The sequence below is a fragment of the Argopecten irradians genome, chromosome 9, assembly GCF_041381155.1.
Source record: "Argopecten irradians isolate NY chromosome 9, Ai_NY, whole genome shotgun sequence".
NCBI lineage: Eukaryota > Metazoa > Mollusca > Bivalvia > Pectinida > Pectinidae > Argopecten > Argopecten irradians.
In genome coordinates, this window is record NC_091142.1 from 29,465,653 (window position 1) to 29,482,331 (window position 16,679).

Here is a 16,679-nt window from a genome sequence, read left to right on the forward strand (position 1 = left end):
TGACAAAAGCAATTTCTTCTCTTTACAAATAAATTCAGTTCGAATGATCCACTCAGTTAGTGTGTATTACGAATCTAGAGTGACAATCATGAACAGGTTTTTTCCGGAAAAATATCACGTTTTTATTTTAGAATTCCTCGTGAAGACGGAAGTGACGTACTACGCAATAGCACATTGGGAACCACATGGGCATGTTGAAATCAAAATAAGTTTTGTAAAGTGGACGATTGTCCAAGATGGGAAAGAAATCGAAGACAGGAAAGTCGAGGAAGGATAAGTTCTACCATTTGGCAAAGGAAACCGGTATGTATCATGAAAATACAATCACGTTTCTTATTTCTTTTTACATCTTATTACTTATTAGCAGTCAATGCATAACTTATTTAGGAAAGGTGTGTGTGTGGGGGGGTGGGGGGTGGGGGGGGGGGGGGGGGGTAATTTGGCTGTGTTACGTCAAAATGATAATTGGTCAATCAATCAAACTGCATCCAAGTTGGATTCCAAAAAAATAAATGTTGTATATGAATTAAATCTAGTATACCAGATTTTCCAGTCAGTAAGCCTAACAAAATGACATATCAGCAAAAATAGTATACACATAAATAATCTCTTTAGATCTACTAGCATTATTTGCTCACCTGGCCCGAGGTAGCAGTGTACAGTAAGACCGAATGGCCATGGGTGAGATTTTTATCAAGCAGAAAGCCCATGTTTTATTATATGCATAAAATGTCCTAAAATTGGTGAATTCAATCTAGAGAATTATATGCAAGCTTCACATTTGCATAAAGAAATTCCCCAAAATGGGTTCGAGATTAGTGGTTTAGAGGATATCCGAATGTGCGTCTAAGATGGAAAAACTCAATACTGTAGCAGCAGAAATTGATAGCCGGGGTACGAGGTAAGGTTGCTCAAAAGTTTAATGATATACCTATGTCGAAATAGGCTCAGTTCCACTATCACGGCAGTGATGCTTGGTTTTAAACTGTGTTCAAGAAAAAAAATTCTCCTAGAGGGGGTGTAATTTTGGGTTGAAAATCCCAATTTTTTGCATTTTTTCAAAAAAACAAATTTGGTTACCATGGTTTTTACAGGCTCACAACACCACAAAAAGCAGACTTGTCCAAAAATGAACTCTGCATAACAATAGCAAATGTTGTGTAGATTTAAAATATATATACTTTGATATAGATGTCATTTAAGGTTAAAAAGCTGTGTGTACATAATTAAAACCTGCACTTAATTTTGCTGAATTTTTCAAATCTACTGTACACTGCCACCCGAAGGCGCGGCGTCCGTCCGTCGTCCGTCCGTCTGTCCGTCAACATTTCCTTTAAATCGCTACTAGTCATAGAGTTCTGCATGGATTGTAACCAAATTTGGCCACAAGCATCCTTGGGGGAAGGGGAACAGAACTGGTATAAATTTTGGCTCTGAGCCCCTGGGGGCAGGAGGGGCGGGGCCCAATAGGGGAAATAAAGGTAAATCCCATAAATCGCTACTTGTCCTAGAGTTCTGCATGGATTGTAACCAAATTTGGCCAGAAACATCCTGGGGGGGAAGGGGAACAGAACTTGTATAAATTTTGGCTCTGACCCCGCGGGGGCAGGAGGGGCAGGGCCCTATAGGGGAAATAAAGGTAAATCCTATAAATCGCTACTAGCCATATAGTTCTGCATGGATTGTAACCAAATTTGGCCACAAACATTCTTGGGGGAAGGGGAACAGAACTTGTATAAATTTTGGCTCTGACCCCTCCGGGGGCAGGAGGGGTGGGGCCCAATAGGGGAAATAAAGGTAAATCCCATAAATCGCTACTTGTCCTCGAGTTCTGCATGGATTGTAACCAAATTTGGCCAGAAACATCCTTGGGGGAAGGGGAACAGAACTTGCATAAATTTCTGCTCTGACCCCCCCCGGGGGCAGGAGGGGCGGGGCCCAATAGGGGTAATAGAGGTAAATCCTATGAATCGCTACTTGTTCTAGAGTTCTGCATGGATTGTGACCAAATTTGGCCAGAAACATCCTTGGGGAAGGGGAATAGAACTTGTATAAATTTTGGCGCTGACCCCCCCCCCCGGGGGCAGGAGGGGCGGGGCCCAATAGGGGTAATAGAGGTAAATCCTATAAATCGCTACTTGTCCTAGAGTTCTGCATGGATTGTGACCAAATTTGGCCTCAAACATCCTTGGGAGAAGGGGAACAGAACTTGTATAAACTTTGGCTCTGACCCCCTGGGGGCAGGAGGGGTAGGGCCCAATAAGGGATTTAGAGGTAAATATTCAAATTCCTTCAGAAAAGAAACAATAAACCTGTATTCAGAACATTACTTGGCATTACAAACCAGGTGAGCGATACAGGCCCTCTGGTCCTCTTGTATTGATTTGTAAGATATTTTTATAGTACTTGACTCAAATAATATTTTTTACAAAGATGTGAGGTTCTCTAGCCTTCAATTTGTAACAATTTTTACATATCTTGCATATTCTTTCACCGGAGATAGGCTAATAGCATTCATGACATGGAATCTTTACAAGGATTTTGTTTTTTGTTGACAGGTTACAGAGCCAGGTCTGCTTTCAAGCTTATCCAGTTGAACAGGAAGTATGAGTTCCTTCAGAAGTCACGAGTGGTCATAGACTTGTGTGCTGCACCAGGAGGTTGGCTGCAGGTAGTGGCAGAAAATGCACCCGTCTCAAGTCTTATCATTGGTAGGTACACCACAATTGTAACAAACATATATACCGCATTCAAGGGCTTAGATATTTCGAAATGATGTGGGTAGAGTAGGATTTACTGTCGATTAGTCCAACCTTCTGGTGATTATGATGTCACTTATTGGGTCGGATACAATAAGTAGATTATACTAATTTGAATCATTTCTGTAGTATTTTGATGAAGAAAAGAATTCATTGTTCTGGAAAACCATAGAGCGACTCCTTCTCACTTAACAGTTGCTTTCTTCTATCTGAATTGCTAATCAGAAATAATTGAAACTTATCTAGAAGTATCCTTCATGGTTGGGTTTTAAAAGTATCAACATTTTTGTATCAAAAAATTCTTGATCGTAAAAATGAACCAGAACACTATGAAGCTCAAAAATGGGTCGTTTTACTACAATTACAATTACAGAATTGCTGTTGGTAAGTATGAAATAAGCCAAAAATTAAACAATTGCTTTATTTTTTACAGGTGTTGATTTGGTGCCCATTCGTCCAATCAGAAACTGTAAAACCCTTGTGGAAGACATCACAACAGAAAAATGTAGACAGGTAAGTAAAGACATTGACATTATTCAAGTGAAAAAAGTGGTTCAGTTATATGACCATGTTCCTTCCACATACCTAGCAGCTGTAGGCCGCTCCATAGACTATTAAGGCATTGGTACTTGACACACCTGGATGAGACTAGATGAGACACTGTCACATACCAAAGCCAGGTTACTGTGACCTATATTTTGAACTTTAGCCGCTATTTTGAAGACTTTTCTGCACTGTGTCTCCTATTCTATAAGATACTGAAAATTCATTCTAGGTATATTGGTCCATCTAGGTGAGACGGTGTTTTCTGAACCAAAGTTAGGACACTATGACCTACATTTTACGTTTGACCTAGATTTCCTAGGCTCTCCATTACTTTATCAGATATTAAAACATAATATTTGGTACTTATATGGGTCCATATCATAATTCAAAATCTCTAGGAAATAATTCAGACGGGTAGCTTATTAAGTGTTTTCATTGCTCTTGTGTTGTTTGAATGTATTATAATTATGTGATACAGTCATTGAAGAAGGAACTGCAGACCTGGAAGGCTGACTCTGTGATTCACGATGGTGCAGGAAATGTTGGAAAGAATTGGCTCCATGATGCCTTTCAACAAGGTAAAATGATATTACTATTCTTTATTTGATAAATATTAGAAAAAAACTGTTGTAAATTGTTTAAAATCTGTAAAGTATGCAACAATAAGAATATTTTTACAACGACCAATTTTAATTCATAATTCCAATCAATTTGTTTGTAAAATTGATGTTAGCATTTATGTTAGAAATTATAAAAAAAAAAAAAGTGTTTTTACTGTAAATGACAGGGAAGTTTAAAACAGTAGCATTGTGTCTGTTTTGATATGTTTAGATGGAGAATATTGAGAAGGGTAATTGAAAAATGAAAAATTATTAATATTTTGGCAATAATTTTCATTTATAGCTCAACTCACACTACAGTCACTTAAGCTGGCCACAGAATTCCTGAAGAAAGGTGGATGGTTTGTCACAAAAGTGTTCAGATCCAAAGACTACAACTCCCTATTATGGGTGTTTCAGCAACTCTTTCAGAAGGTTCATGCCACCAAACCACAAGCATCCCGTAATGAGTCAGCAGAAATCTTTGTCGTTTGTGAAAAGTTCTTGGCTCCCGACAAAATTGATCCCAAATTTTTAGACCCCAAGTTTGTGTTTAAGGAGGTTGATTCGGAGCCCAAGCAGATGATTAACCTGATACACCCAGAGAAAAAGAGACGGTAAGTACTAACAAAGGGAGACAACCTGTGTAGTGTTAGTATGTAACCATGTGACATTGAAGAATTGATTAGCATCCTATTAACAGCCATAGTCATTACAGGATATGCTAGGTTTATATGTTAAAGCCTTAGAGGAAAGTCATAGTACTTGTTAAAAAAAAAGTACCAACCAGCAGTCAATAGATGGCATCTGCCCTGCATGGACTCAAACTCACGACCCATAAGTAGAGAGCTTGTAACTACCTGGTATATGCCACATGGTGTAATGATAGTCAACTACTGCATAGTATTTAGGACGAAGCTGGAAAATATGAGACTGCCTACGTAATGGAAATTAAGATTTAATTTATCTGTTTAAAGTTGTTCTGGAAGTGATTTTAAGTGTAGAATTAACGGTAAGCTAATAACTTTTGTGACTCTACAAAAACATCAAAACTTTAAAAAAATTATTAAAATTTAAGAGTTAAGGTCTGTGTTAGAAACGTCATTGGGTTTTAAATAAATGGTGTAAATTGTGTTAATGAAATAAAATCTTTCCTAACAGACAGAGGGACGGTTATGCAGAAGGAGACTATACCCTGTATCACACACTAAAAGCATCAAACTTCATTGATAGTGACAACTATCTAGACTTGATGGCCCAGTCCAATGCTGTAGGTATACCAAGGATTGTCTCTCAAACGATACAGTAGATACAGTAGAAAGTGATATCTCCATAATTTGGTGAATTTGAAATTATCTGTAATATATGAATATCATCATTTTTGTTTGAAATGCATGGAAAAAACTAACATAAACATATTTACATTAATACTGAAAACTTTCTCCTATTCTTATTCTTAACAGCAACTAGACTTATTTCTTTTATTAACTATTGATTTGCTTGTTCTGATATATACACCGTTATATTGAAAAGTTGTTTACCGTAATGGAAATAATAGCAAAACTGTTAGTACATGTATGTATTTTTCCTCTACAGATAGTATTAGATGACGACAACATTTCTAAATTACCAGAGACAACTAAGGAAATCAAAGAATGCCTCGGAGACTTAAAGGTGCTCGGCAAAAAGGATATCAGGTAAGACTCATTTTCACATGGTGTAATTTATTAAAAATTCTAGAATTAGCAATTGAATTAAGCATTGAAAGTCTTTCAGTTGACATTCATATTGGTTATGAATGCCTACTGAAAGACATTCAATGCTTATATTTACATTTGGTTACAATTTTATGATGAAATCCCAAAGGATTTTGCATCTATAATAAATTAATCATTTGTTATCGTCTTGGATGGAACGACAATTGTGGTGTCACAATGATAATGACGTCATAATAAGGGCTTGAAATTCATAGACTATATGAATGCAAACTGCGCTTGGTAAGGTTACATAGTGGGACTGAAGTGAAAATGTAAATTCATGTACATTGTATAAGCAAATGACTGTTAAAACTTGTAGTCTCGTTCAACCAGACACACGATTATATGAGTCGGGTCAAACTGTCAGATTTTATCCCCTACTGCTTCGGTATAGGGAGGCAGGGGAATGTTTGTCTTAAAGACATTTATAGATATACAGTTGTATATATGTAATGCATTTGCTTTTGTACAGGTCGCTGATCCGATGGCGAACTCAAGTTAGAAAAAGTTTGGGGAAGGAGGAGGAATCTAAGAAAAGCAAGGAAACAAAGTAAGTACTATGCTCTTTTATGTATATCAGTATTCAATGAAATATCAATTTTGGACAATACTTTACATCAATATTTTAATACCTTATTAAAACACAAATGCTGGGGAATTAATCAGATCAGTCCTTACAGCAGATGTATCTTTTTATCACATGAACCTCCTGATATCCAGTGACTTTTCCCCATGTAATATATTTTGCATTCTGATATTATGTCACTGGTGTAATATAACTTTTATTGATTTTTATTGGCTGTGCCGGGCATGAAATCCATTGTGATGTCATAACACATACAAATGTATATAAGATCCTATGGATATATTTACTGAAACATTAATGTGAGAGAAATCATCAGACTTCTCCTTATATTTATAGAGAGGAGGTTGTGGAGGAGAGTGAAGACGAAGAAGCTCAGATTGAGGCTCAGCTGGCAAAAGCCAAGGATGAGGAGAGGAAGGTCCTTAAAAGGTGAGAATTATAATTATCTTATTAAGGTCATAAAACATGAGAATAATAAACTTATCAATGTAATAAAATGGTGAAGATCTTAATCTGATCAAAGTTATCAAAGAGATAAAATGTCAAAACTGGGTCAAAGTCATCAATAAGGTGAGGTTCCTAATCTAATCAAAGTTTCAAGGTCATAGGTTGTAATATGGTCTTAGAAGGAAAGAGATCATATTCTGGTTTGGGTTCTTAAGATTTTAGGTCATGTCCTGTTCAAAAAGGTGGAAGGTCATTTTCTTGTTGAGGTCATAAATTGAGAGGTAACAATATGGTCTAAGGCAATAAAGGATGTCATATTAATTAGTTAACATTGTTATAAGGTGAGAACCAAGATTTTGAGATTAATGTTTACTCAATCCCACTCAAATGAAGTTAGTGATATCAGTATAGTATTAAAATGTTTAATAGCGAAAGATCAAATACTAATTTATGTATTGATTCCCCAGAGTGGTAAACAGATATAAAGATGTTCTAGTCAAATAAAATTTCTGGAAATAAATCCAAATTCAATCTATGAGGCCAACTTTTTGTTTTAAGTAAGTTTATTCCTTTGAACCATACAACCTCCATGTTTTCTCCAGGAAACTGAAGAAGGTACGCCGAGAGAAAGCACGACTAAGACAGAAGATGGACATGAAGATGGTGATTCCCGGAGATAAACATGACTTCACAGACGACGTTGGACTCTTCAATCTCAACAAAATGAAAAACAAGGCGGTCAGTGAACATTTTGTTATAAAAAATTGTGTGAACTCTATGTGAGTGTAAATGACACCCTAAACACTTCTACTGATCACCGTCGAAATGACTGTTCCATCTTGTTGAGTACATCTTCATTGATAAACGGGTTTCTTGGTCAAACTTAAACAATTTTAATGCAAAATGGGTTAATAATGTAAATATAAGCAGTAAACTATCTGGAATCTTTGGTCTATACAAATCTCAGATAATCATCCCATAGTGTGCAAGTATCAATTATGAAGATTGTCTGCAAGTTGAAATCCCCACATGTTGAATTTGACATCTTTGTAGCAGGTTTGAATTGTACACAATAATACGGTCGCCTTCTAGCTTCGCGCCAGAGGGAATTTCCCTTTATTTCAGTCGGTAGAGCGGTGGACTAGTAAGTCTGGGGTAAGAGCCCGGCTAGTGGCACACTGCTCTCGCACAGTTATATCAGATATTCTGTAAACTACTGAAAACCACTGTTTTATATTCTGTAATTGCGGCTAGGTATTGATTATGACGTCATGTGTTTGCCAGCGTAACGTCAAACTTTACGGAGAAAACAACGTGAATTTTGCTCACAAAATAATGACGTCACAATAGATACCTACCGGCAAGGGAGCTAACTCTGTAATATGTAAAGACACAATACCATATTTCATGTCTACTACATTAATTTCAACATTGATGGCAATGTAGTACATTAACATTTTGTGATTATGTTTTAAACATTTTAATTAGCGTTTCAGCTCTCTTGCAAAATTATACGAAAATAAAGTAGTTTACGTTATGAATATTATCATTTTTGTTTGAAATGGATGCAAAAACTGACGCTAGTTTCTACTCAATAAATTCATTCTCTTATTTTTAACAGCAACTAGACAAAGTGGAGGCAGGTGAGAACCATTTTGCTGATGAATTTGTATTGGAAGAGCTACAGGCAGACTCGGAAACAACACCACACCAGAAACGAAAGACCTATGACCGAGATGGTCATGATCATCTTGATGAATTGTATTCTTCATCGGAGGATGATGAAAACCTAGAAGAACCTGATCTCGAGGATTTAGATGATGTGGACGATGTGGATGATGCTGAGGAAGAGTGAGTACTTAATGTATTAAAACTGACTTAATTTCCATGGCGACTTAATTTCCATGGCAACTTAATTTCACGTTTTCACTCATAACATAAACATACCTGCAATATCATAGGTTGATAGTCTCTGGTGGCAGAGATGGATAATAAATATTCATTTTAAACATGTACAAGGAAAAGTTTTAAATATGATTTCTACTGATTAAAGGGATATGGAGTTTGAAGATGATGAGCAGGTTAAGAAGGACGCTAATCCACTGATAGTAAGCCTGGAGAAAACCTCAACACAGGTGGAGCGTAAACTCAACTCTTGGTTCAACAAGGTATAGCATCCTTATTGTTATTGGTTTACTGCCTACATGACTACTTATTGTATCCAAATATAATGGGTGACAATAAACAGCCTCGTCAGCTCATATTGGTATACTGTAAACCAACTTTCTTTCATGAGTAATTTACTTTCGCGAATTTTGCGAATTTTGTAAATTCGCAAAAGTTGATCTCCCAGAATTATTAATATCGACATCATTTATGTTGGTAGAAATTGTCATTCAGTTGTTAAATCTGCGAATATTAATCTTTACAAACTTGTTTTGACATGGTAATTACATAATTAATGGCCGTGAAAGGAAGTTGGTTTACACTTTTATGTAGAATGACTGGGATCCCAGTTTGATCTGAAGGCATTGATCCAGACAGAACCTGATGTATACAACTGGTGTATCCAGCGGTAATTTTCTGCTTATTATAATACATGCGGCAGAGGGAGAGCCAGGTTTGGATTTTTGAAATAACATTGATGACCTGATATTGAAGGCTTATTTCTTCAATTCAAAGTGCAAACTTTTCACTTTATGTACAGTATAACTTGTCAAAACCGACCCTTGTCTAATTCAGATCAAGTTGTCATATCACTCTTGTGACATTACATAATAATTAATCTGTAGCAAATACAGTGGATAAAAGGCAGATTACATATTATTTGATAAAACTGAAGTTTTCCTGTATGTTAAAAAATTACTAAGTAATTATATCATTTATTTGATAAATGGTTTTGATAATATTTGTTCAATTTTAGATTTTGTAATTTTACATCTGTAGGAATCATTTGCGGGGTTAGACGATGAAGACAATGAGGATTTAGAAATAGAGAAAATGATGGAGGACTACAAACGACGAGGTGGAACTATCACAGGTAAATTGATCTTTTGGTGACAAACTCTATCATGGGTGAAGTGCTCACATACACTGAAACCTGCCTTAACAATCACCTCTGTATAACGACTATCTGCTTATTATGACCACATTCTTAGGGTCCCAATTAGCCATTTATAGCACAATTTGACCTGTATATAGAGACTAATTTTCTCTTGTCCTTGGGTGATCTTTATAGATATTTGTCTCTTGTCCTTGGGTGGTCTTTATATACAGGTATGACTGTATAGTGATGTGCTGGGTTTAGGAAATGGAGTAAAGCCGAAATGCCATCATAAAAAAACCACCAATCAACTGTAGTGATTATGTGTCAGGACATCTTAACTACTTGGCCGCCATGGCCCCAGAATTGGTGTACCATAGACAAAAAGACATTTTCAAGCAGTCTTGTTTAGATGTACACAATTTACAAGTCTTTATACTCCATGCATTCAAGTATTTTTACACGCATATTTATAACCCCAGGATGAAAAAGATAAATGGAAACTTAAGTTGCTTAATATCGTTTTCAGGTATTCATTAAGAAGAAACTGTTCTTCTCTGAAGTGAAATGTTTTGCAAAAACATTATGAATACCAAATATGTATAACATTTCCATATGCAATTCTTTGAAAGTATTTTTCTTCTTTCAACATCAATACAAAATATTTCAACTTTAAATTATTTGATTTCAGGAAGAAAAGAAGAAAGTACAGAAAAGAAAACAAAAAAGACTGTAAAAAAAGACGACAGTGAAGAAGAAGATGATAGCGGTGTAGATGAAAACCAGGATTCTGATTCAGAAGTTACAGACGATAAAAATGATGAAAGTGATGATGAAAATGATGACAGTGATGAAAGTGACAGTGACAGTGATGAAAGTGATTTTGATACAGCCAAGATGAAAAAGTCATCCAATCAGAAAAACTCTTCCTCGTCTGGCTTTGAGGAAGTTCCTGCAGGTAAACAAATAACTTACAATAACACAGATTAGTATTTCATTCTTAGAAAGTGTTGTAATGTGATGCTAATTTTGCTGTTGGTCAAAATTGTCTTTAAAAAAATCAAAGGTATTACTGAACATGTATCAAATTAGCATACTCAAATTATAACGCTCAGGGCCTGGTTGTTCAAAAGATAATTAACTTAATCACATGATCAAAGAATTTTTCATTTCTCATTTAAAGAATGGAAGATTTCATTTAAAACTGAAATTGAAGATAAATTGAAATTAATTGATCATTATTTAAAAACCTTTTGAACAAAACGGTCCTGAATTCTTAACACAATCTTATATGATTTGTGCAAACACTACACAAAATGACATCTCAGACAAGGGTTGGTACTGTATTTGAATTAGCACAATGACATATGCGTGAGAGCGAAAGGTGGTAAAATAAGAATACCACTAAAATCAGTACATATACAGTAATATGATGTAAGACTATCTGTTATAAGGAAAGGCATGCATTTGGTCTTTCCATTCATTTTGATACCACTTTAACTGGCATTAGTTCTTTTTCTTTGACACATTTTTGTGTGTAAGAGTAAAACTTGTGCCTATATTATAGAGAAGGATAATTAGCTACACTGTGTTTCTGTACCAGATGTAGTCAGTCCCCTTCTTACAGAACGTTTTACCAAAAATTTACTTAAATTAAATTTTGGTGAAGAACAACTTTGCATTAAGGCTATAAAGGTATATATTATCCTCTAATTATTTCACACATCAAATTTTTGCAATCACTTCATGAAAGAAGCGTCCTTGCAATATTGATAAGCTTTATGTATGAACAACACTGATCAAAACATTTGTACTGCAGTAAAGATTTATCTCTACTTCTTCAGTATGAAAATGTATTAAAACTTTGATGGTTTTACCATTTAATTGTTTAGGTTATCTAGATCCTACTGGACTGGCCATTGGGGCTGCTATGGTTCAGTCACGGAAACGCAAACGAGACATCATCGACGGTGGATATCACAGGTAAGGATTATAATGTCAAAGTTTTATCTTAAAGAAATAATAACGAAACATCATCGACGGTGGATATCACTGGTAAGGATTATAATGTCAAAGTTTTACCTCAAAGAAATGGAAACGAGACATGAATGACGATGGATGTCTTAGATAAGGATAATAATGTCAAAGTTTTTTCAAAGATTGAAGACTTGGTAATGACCTTCTCATTCCATCACTTCTCAATTAGTCTCACTTTGATGTGTCAAGAAACTTGGATTCATTGCTGAAAATTAGTACAAGAAGGTTGTGAAAATGCATCACAGAAATATTTAGAATGTAATTAGGCTTTATCAAAAATTTATCAGAAATTAAGTACAACTGTATTTCCTGGTTGGCCGAGACTGGCCATGTGAAGTAGTTGCTTTCAGCTGAAAGACTGGCATTTTTTAATTACTAAATGTTTTCTTATAAACCAATGTGGAGAATAGATTATTTATTTTTACTTGATTTTATTTTTTTTTTTCTTCAGATACATGTTTGATGATGAAAATTTGCCCGAATGGTTTTTGAAGGACGAAGCTAAACATACAAAGCGTGAATTACCAGTTTCAAAGGTATCTTTAACTATGGAGTTAAAGTTCTTTCTAAATCCAAACTTTTCAGAGCCCTGTCACCTTCAGCAAAAAGGAGTGGGGCTGCACTGTAAAAGTACATTAGAAAACCTTATGTTTTATTTCAATGGAGAGACTTCCTTTGGTATCCTTGGATGAATTTTATCCATATTTGGTGTGAAACATCATTGGGGAAACACATTATATTTTATATAAATGAGTCTGGTCTGAACCCTAGGAACTGAGGGGTGGGGCCCCAAAAGGGCAAATTTTCTTAATTTTAGCTGGCCCACTTCCTGTTTTAAGGTTTCAGTCTCCGATCTCAATGAAAATTGGTCTATAGGGGTTTTAATTGATGCCGAACAACATGCAAACATTTTTTGTAAAGATTTTGATATTCCAAGATGGTCGCTGGCCCACTTCCTGTTTTAAGGTTTCAGTCTCCGATCTCAATGAAAATTGGTCTATAGGGGTTTTAATTGATGCCGAACAACATGCAAACATTTTCGTAAAGATTTTGGTATTCCAAGATGGCCGCTGGCCCACTTCCTGTTTTAAGGTTTCAGTCTCCGATCTCAATGAAAATTGGTCTACAGGGGTTTTAATTGATGCCGAACAACATGCAAACATTTTCGTAAAGATTTTGGTATTCCAAGATGGCCGTTGGCCCACTCTTGTTTTAAGGTTTCAGTCTCCGATCTCAATGAAAATTGGTCTATGGGGGTTTTAATTGATGCCGAACAACATGCAAACATTTTCGTAAAGATTTTGGTATTCCAAGATGGTCGTTGGCCCACTCCTGTTTTAAGGTTTCAGTCTCCGTTCTCAATGAAAATTGGTCTATAGGGGTTTTAATTGATGCCAAACAACATGCAAACATTTTCGTAAAGATTTTGATATTCCAAGATGGCCGTTGGCCCACTTCCTGTTTTAAGGTTTCAGTCTCCAATCTCAATGAAAATTGGTCTATAGTGGTTTTAATTGATTCAGAAGGTAGAACTTTAGGTAAGGACAATCATATTTTATAAAGGACCGAGGTAAGACCCATGGGGATAGTATGACCGAGGTCCAAAATGGGAGCTTTGCTGAAATTTGGCTTTAAAATCTGACTCCTCCTTATATTAATCCTTGAATGGGTTTCGACCATATTTGGATGAAGGGCTACCAAGTTTGTTCAACAAATGACATTTACCTTTTTCAGAAACTTACATATTCAACTAAGGAGTTCCTTGTATTGTTTATATTAATCGTTAACCAATACTTTATACTGTGACTTTGTTGTTTTGTGCCATGAGTCAGATGACCGTTAAGGCCCATGGGCCTCTTGTTTGTTCTTAAACTTAATTTTATCGGTACTTTTGGCCTAGTTTTCATGAGAATAAGTCCATAATATAATGATAATTATTTACAATTTTGAAACATGTTCAATCAATTTAAATAAGTTCATTATTGTTTTAAAAATATGTCAAGCTATACAAATATATGAACTATAGTTTTATTTTTGTTTGTTTAATTGGCAACAGGTATTTACCTTTTTTCTCTCTTTTTTTTAACCTTTTATATTGTAATTTGAGTTATTGATGTTTTTGTTGTCATCAAACATAAAAAATGCTCCCCTTTTTAATTAGTCTCTTTGACATATGGCTTATTAAAGCATCTATAAAAAAGAACTGTTGGAAATGCAAGATGACAGAGAACAAACGTATCGTATCGAAAATAATCATATCAAGAGGCATGTATCGTGATACGTATCGTATCGGAGTACTGGTGTATCGTTGCAGCCCTAGCTAATAGTTTACTAGAATAGCGTTTTGTCCCATTCTAGATTGAATTACAATCTGTGATGATTTCATTCTAACAGGGGGATGTCCAGGAGTATTTGATGAAGATGAGGTCCATAGACGCCCGACCTATCAAAAAGATAGCTCAGGCCAAAGCCAGGAAAAAGAAGAAGGTAATGTGCCATTGTTATTAACATTTGTATTGAGAAACTCATTTTCCATGAAGAATTATTTTGTAGTTGATCCTGTTGTGAAATCTTTAGATACAGAAACAACTACTGTAAATCAACTAATTTCCATATGCATTTAAACTTTTAATTACATATTATGTAGGTGATTAGATTTAGCGAAAATAAATCACTGCCAAAAAAATAAATTAACATTTAAGGACAATAGAATATTTTAACTATAAATTGCTAATTAAATTGCTGTGAAAAATTTATTGGCCATGAAAATCAAAAATAAAGTTGCAGCCAAAAATTAGTTTATTTACAGCAACACTACTATATAAGAGTGCTGTGATACAATGAAATTTGAGTCCTCCTAACTTATTACCAGGTACATAAATAAAAGTTCTGGACCATTGTGGATTGTTGGCCACCAGGTAGCTCAATTGATGTTGTAAAACTGGTGTTTCAAGGTCTTGGGTTTGACCCAAAGAGGGACATCAATTTTTCTGCCGCAGCTACTTTAAAGTGAATAGTCGGGCAAAGAAAACCAGTCTAAATGCGTTCATTGGCCTTCCAAAAGTTCTCACAATACGACGGTCAAGTTCTGCTTAGTTTCCCAGTTCTGACCATTAAAGTAAAGAAAAGTTGAAAGCATTGAAAGCGAGGCTGCGTGGAAATGTAACCACGGACATAGTGAGCCGGGAGGACGGTTTAGAATTCCCATACTTTAAATTAAATTCTTCGTACGCAGACAGATTTTGACGAGAGATTTTATTTTTCCATTTCATAAGAAATTATACTGGATACATTCACACCATTTTTACCGACTTTAGCCATCCTTGCCCGACTGTTCACTTTAATAATTTATTTGTGTGAGATCAAGAGAGCATAAGTATAAATATATTAGGATGAACAATACACTAGAATGTTGAGTTCTTTCCTATTCAAACTGATGTTATTAGTGAATGTGTTTAATGATATCTGTTTACAGGAAATGAGACGTCTAGATCGAGCGAGGAAGAAGGCAGAGGTTATATCCGACACGGCAGACATTACAGACAGGGACCGGTGGCAGCAGATCAAACAGTAAGTTATAGGGAGGTTAATATTTCTCTCAAAGAGAAATGATTGCTTCTAATAGTGCTAAAACATGTAGTATACTAGAGTTACCCTTACTACATAAAAAATAAATCTGTAGCTTAGCTTTGTATAGCTGGTTTCATGTGATGGTTTATATCCATAAAAGCACCAATATATTATTGACATAGTGGTAAATGTCGCATGAAATATCACACGCTTTATAAGAACCGCCAGAGTCAACGCCATGTTTCAAACTTTCGGATAATATCAGAAAACCGAGCTGCATCACGTTACCGACATCGGCGATACCCGTATAGATCAGAACCTCCCGAGTCATATCCATGGCCAACACCAGCAATACTCGTACAGATTGGAACAGTTCAGAGACTTCCAAGCTAGTTTAAACGTGTACACGTTAAAAACCAATATCTAAATTAATTAGTTTCATAACTTTGCAAATACTGGTACAAATTTTACAAAAGTCGGTAAATATGGAAAGTTTAAAGCTTAGAGAGGCAGAGAAAAATATGTAGAAAACTTTACATACTTTTCTATGCCAAAAAATACAGCATGTCACAGACCATACAACTTTAATTGACAACAGAATTGTTCCCTTGTTTCCTCAGATCACTGTCTGACATGATTTTACTACGGAATTGACCAAAGAGAAATGAAACAATTACAGGATCAAAGTCATTAGTTTCTCGCTTTTAAACTGCTTAAGGAGGATATACATATTCGCTCAAAAAAATTATGTGTTTAAACAAGAAATCCACCGATATCAATATACAGTAATGAAAAATATCCACTTATTGCCTCAGATAATCAGTAAAACTTAATTTACCATGACATTTCCTAGGTAGAAATGAAACATGTGGTCCATTTGTTACAGGGTTTATAAGAAAGCTGGTCTGCTGAGTGCGAAGAAAAAAGAGGTGACATATGTGGTAGCTAAGAAAGGTGCGTCTGGTAAAAGGGTTCGTCGACCAGCTGGTGTGCAGGGGCCATATAAAGTGGTAGATGGCCGTATGAAAAAGGACATGAAAAAGAAAAAACAAGAATTGAAAATGCAAAAAAAGAAAGGAGGCAAAGGTGGAGGAAAGAAGAAAAAATAAATATTATTGTTTTTCCATTCTGTGTTAAATAGTTTTTGTATCCACAAAACATGCTGGTATTTTTACACTTGATCAAAACAGATTTGAAGGACCAAATTGATAACAAAGTCACCTAAATATAAGGCAAAAAAAAACATGTCTGTTTATGGTTACCCGACCAATCCTAATTTTTTACCCTGGACCCTGATTTGTTTTTTTCCACTTCTCTACGAAAAAAAAAAAAAGA

At 35.4% G+C, this 16,679-nt stretch overlaps 1 protein-coding gene across 1 annotated transcript; it reads left to right on the forward strand.

Annotated features, from left to right (window-relative positions):
• The first annotated feature begins 127 nt into the window (after positions 1–127).
• Positions 128–16,470, forward strand: LOC138332012 (pre-rRNA 2'-O-ribose RNA methyltransferase FTSJ3-like). The gene is made up of 19 exons (XM_069279928.1): positions 128–303; positions 2,559–2,711; positions 3,193–3,272; positions 3,784–3,883; positions 4,209–4,521; positions 5,066–5,174; positions 5,501–5,601; positions 6,134–6,211; positions 6,584–6,676; positions 7,297–7,432; positions 8,316–8,545; positions 8,748–8,862; positions 9,641–9,734; positions 10,429–10,695; positions 11,630–11,720; positions 12,226–12,310; positions 14,169–14,261; positions 15,250–15,344; positions 16,231–16,470. Exons 1-19 carry the CDS (start codon positions 237–239, stop codon positions 16,451–16,453), a joined length of 2,523 nt encoding a protein of 840 aa, XP_069136029.1. The 5' UTR covers positions 128–236; the 3' UTR covers positions 16,454–16,470.
• Positions 16,471–16,679: the final 209 nt, after the last annotated feature.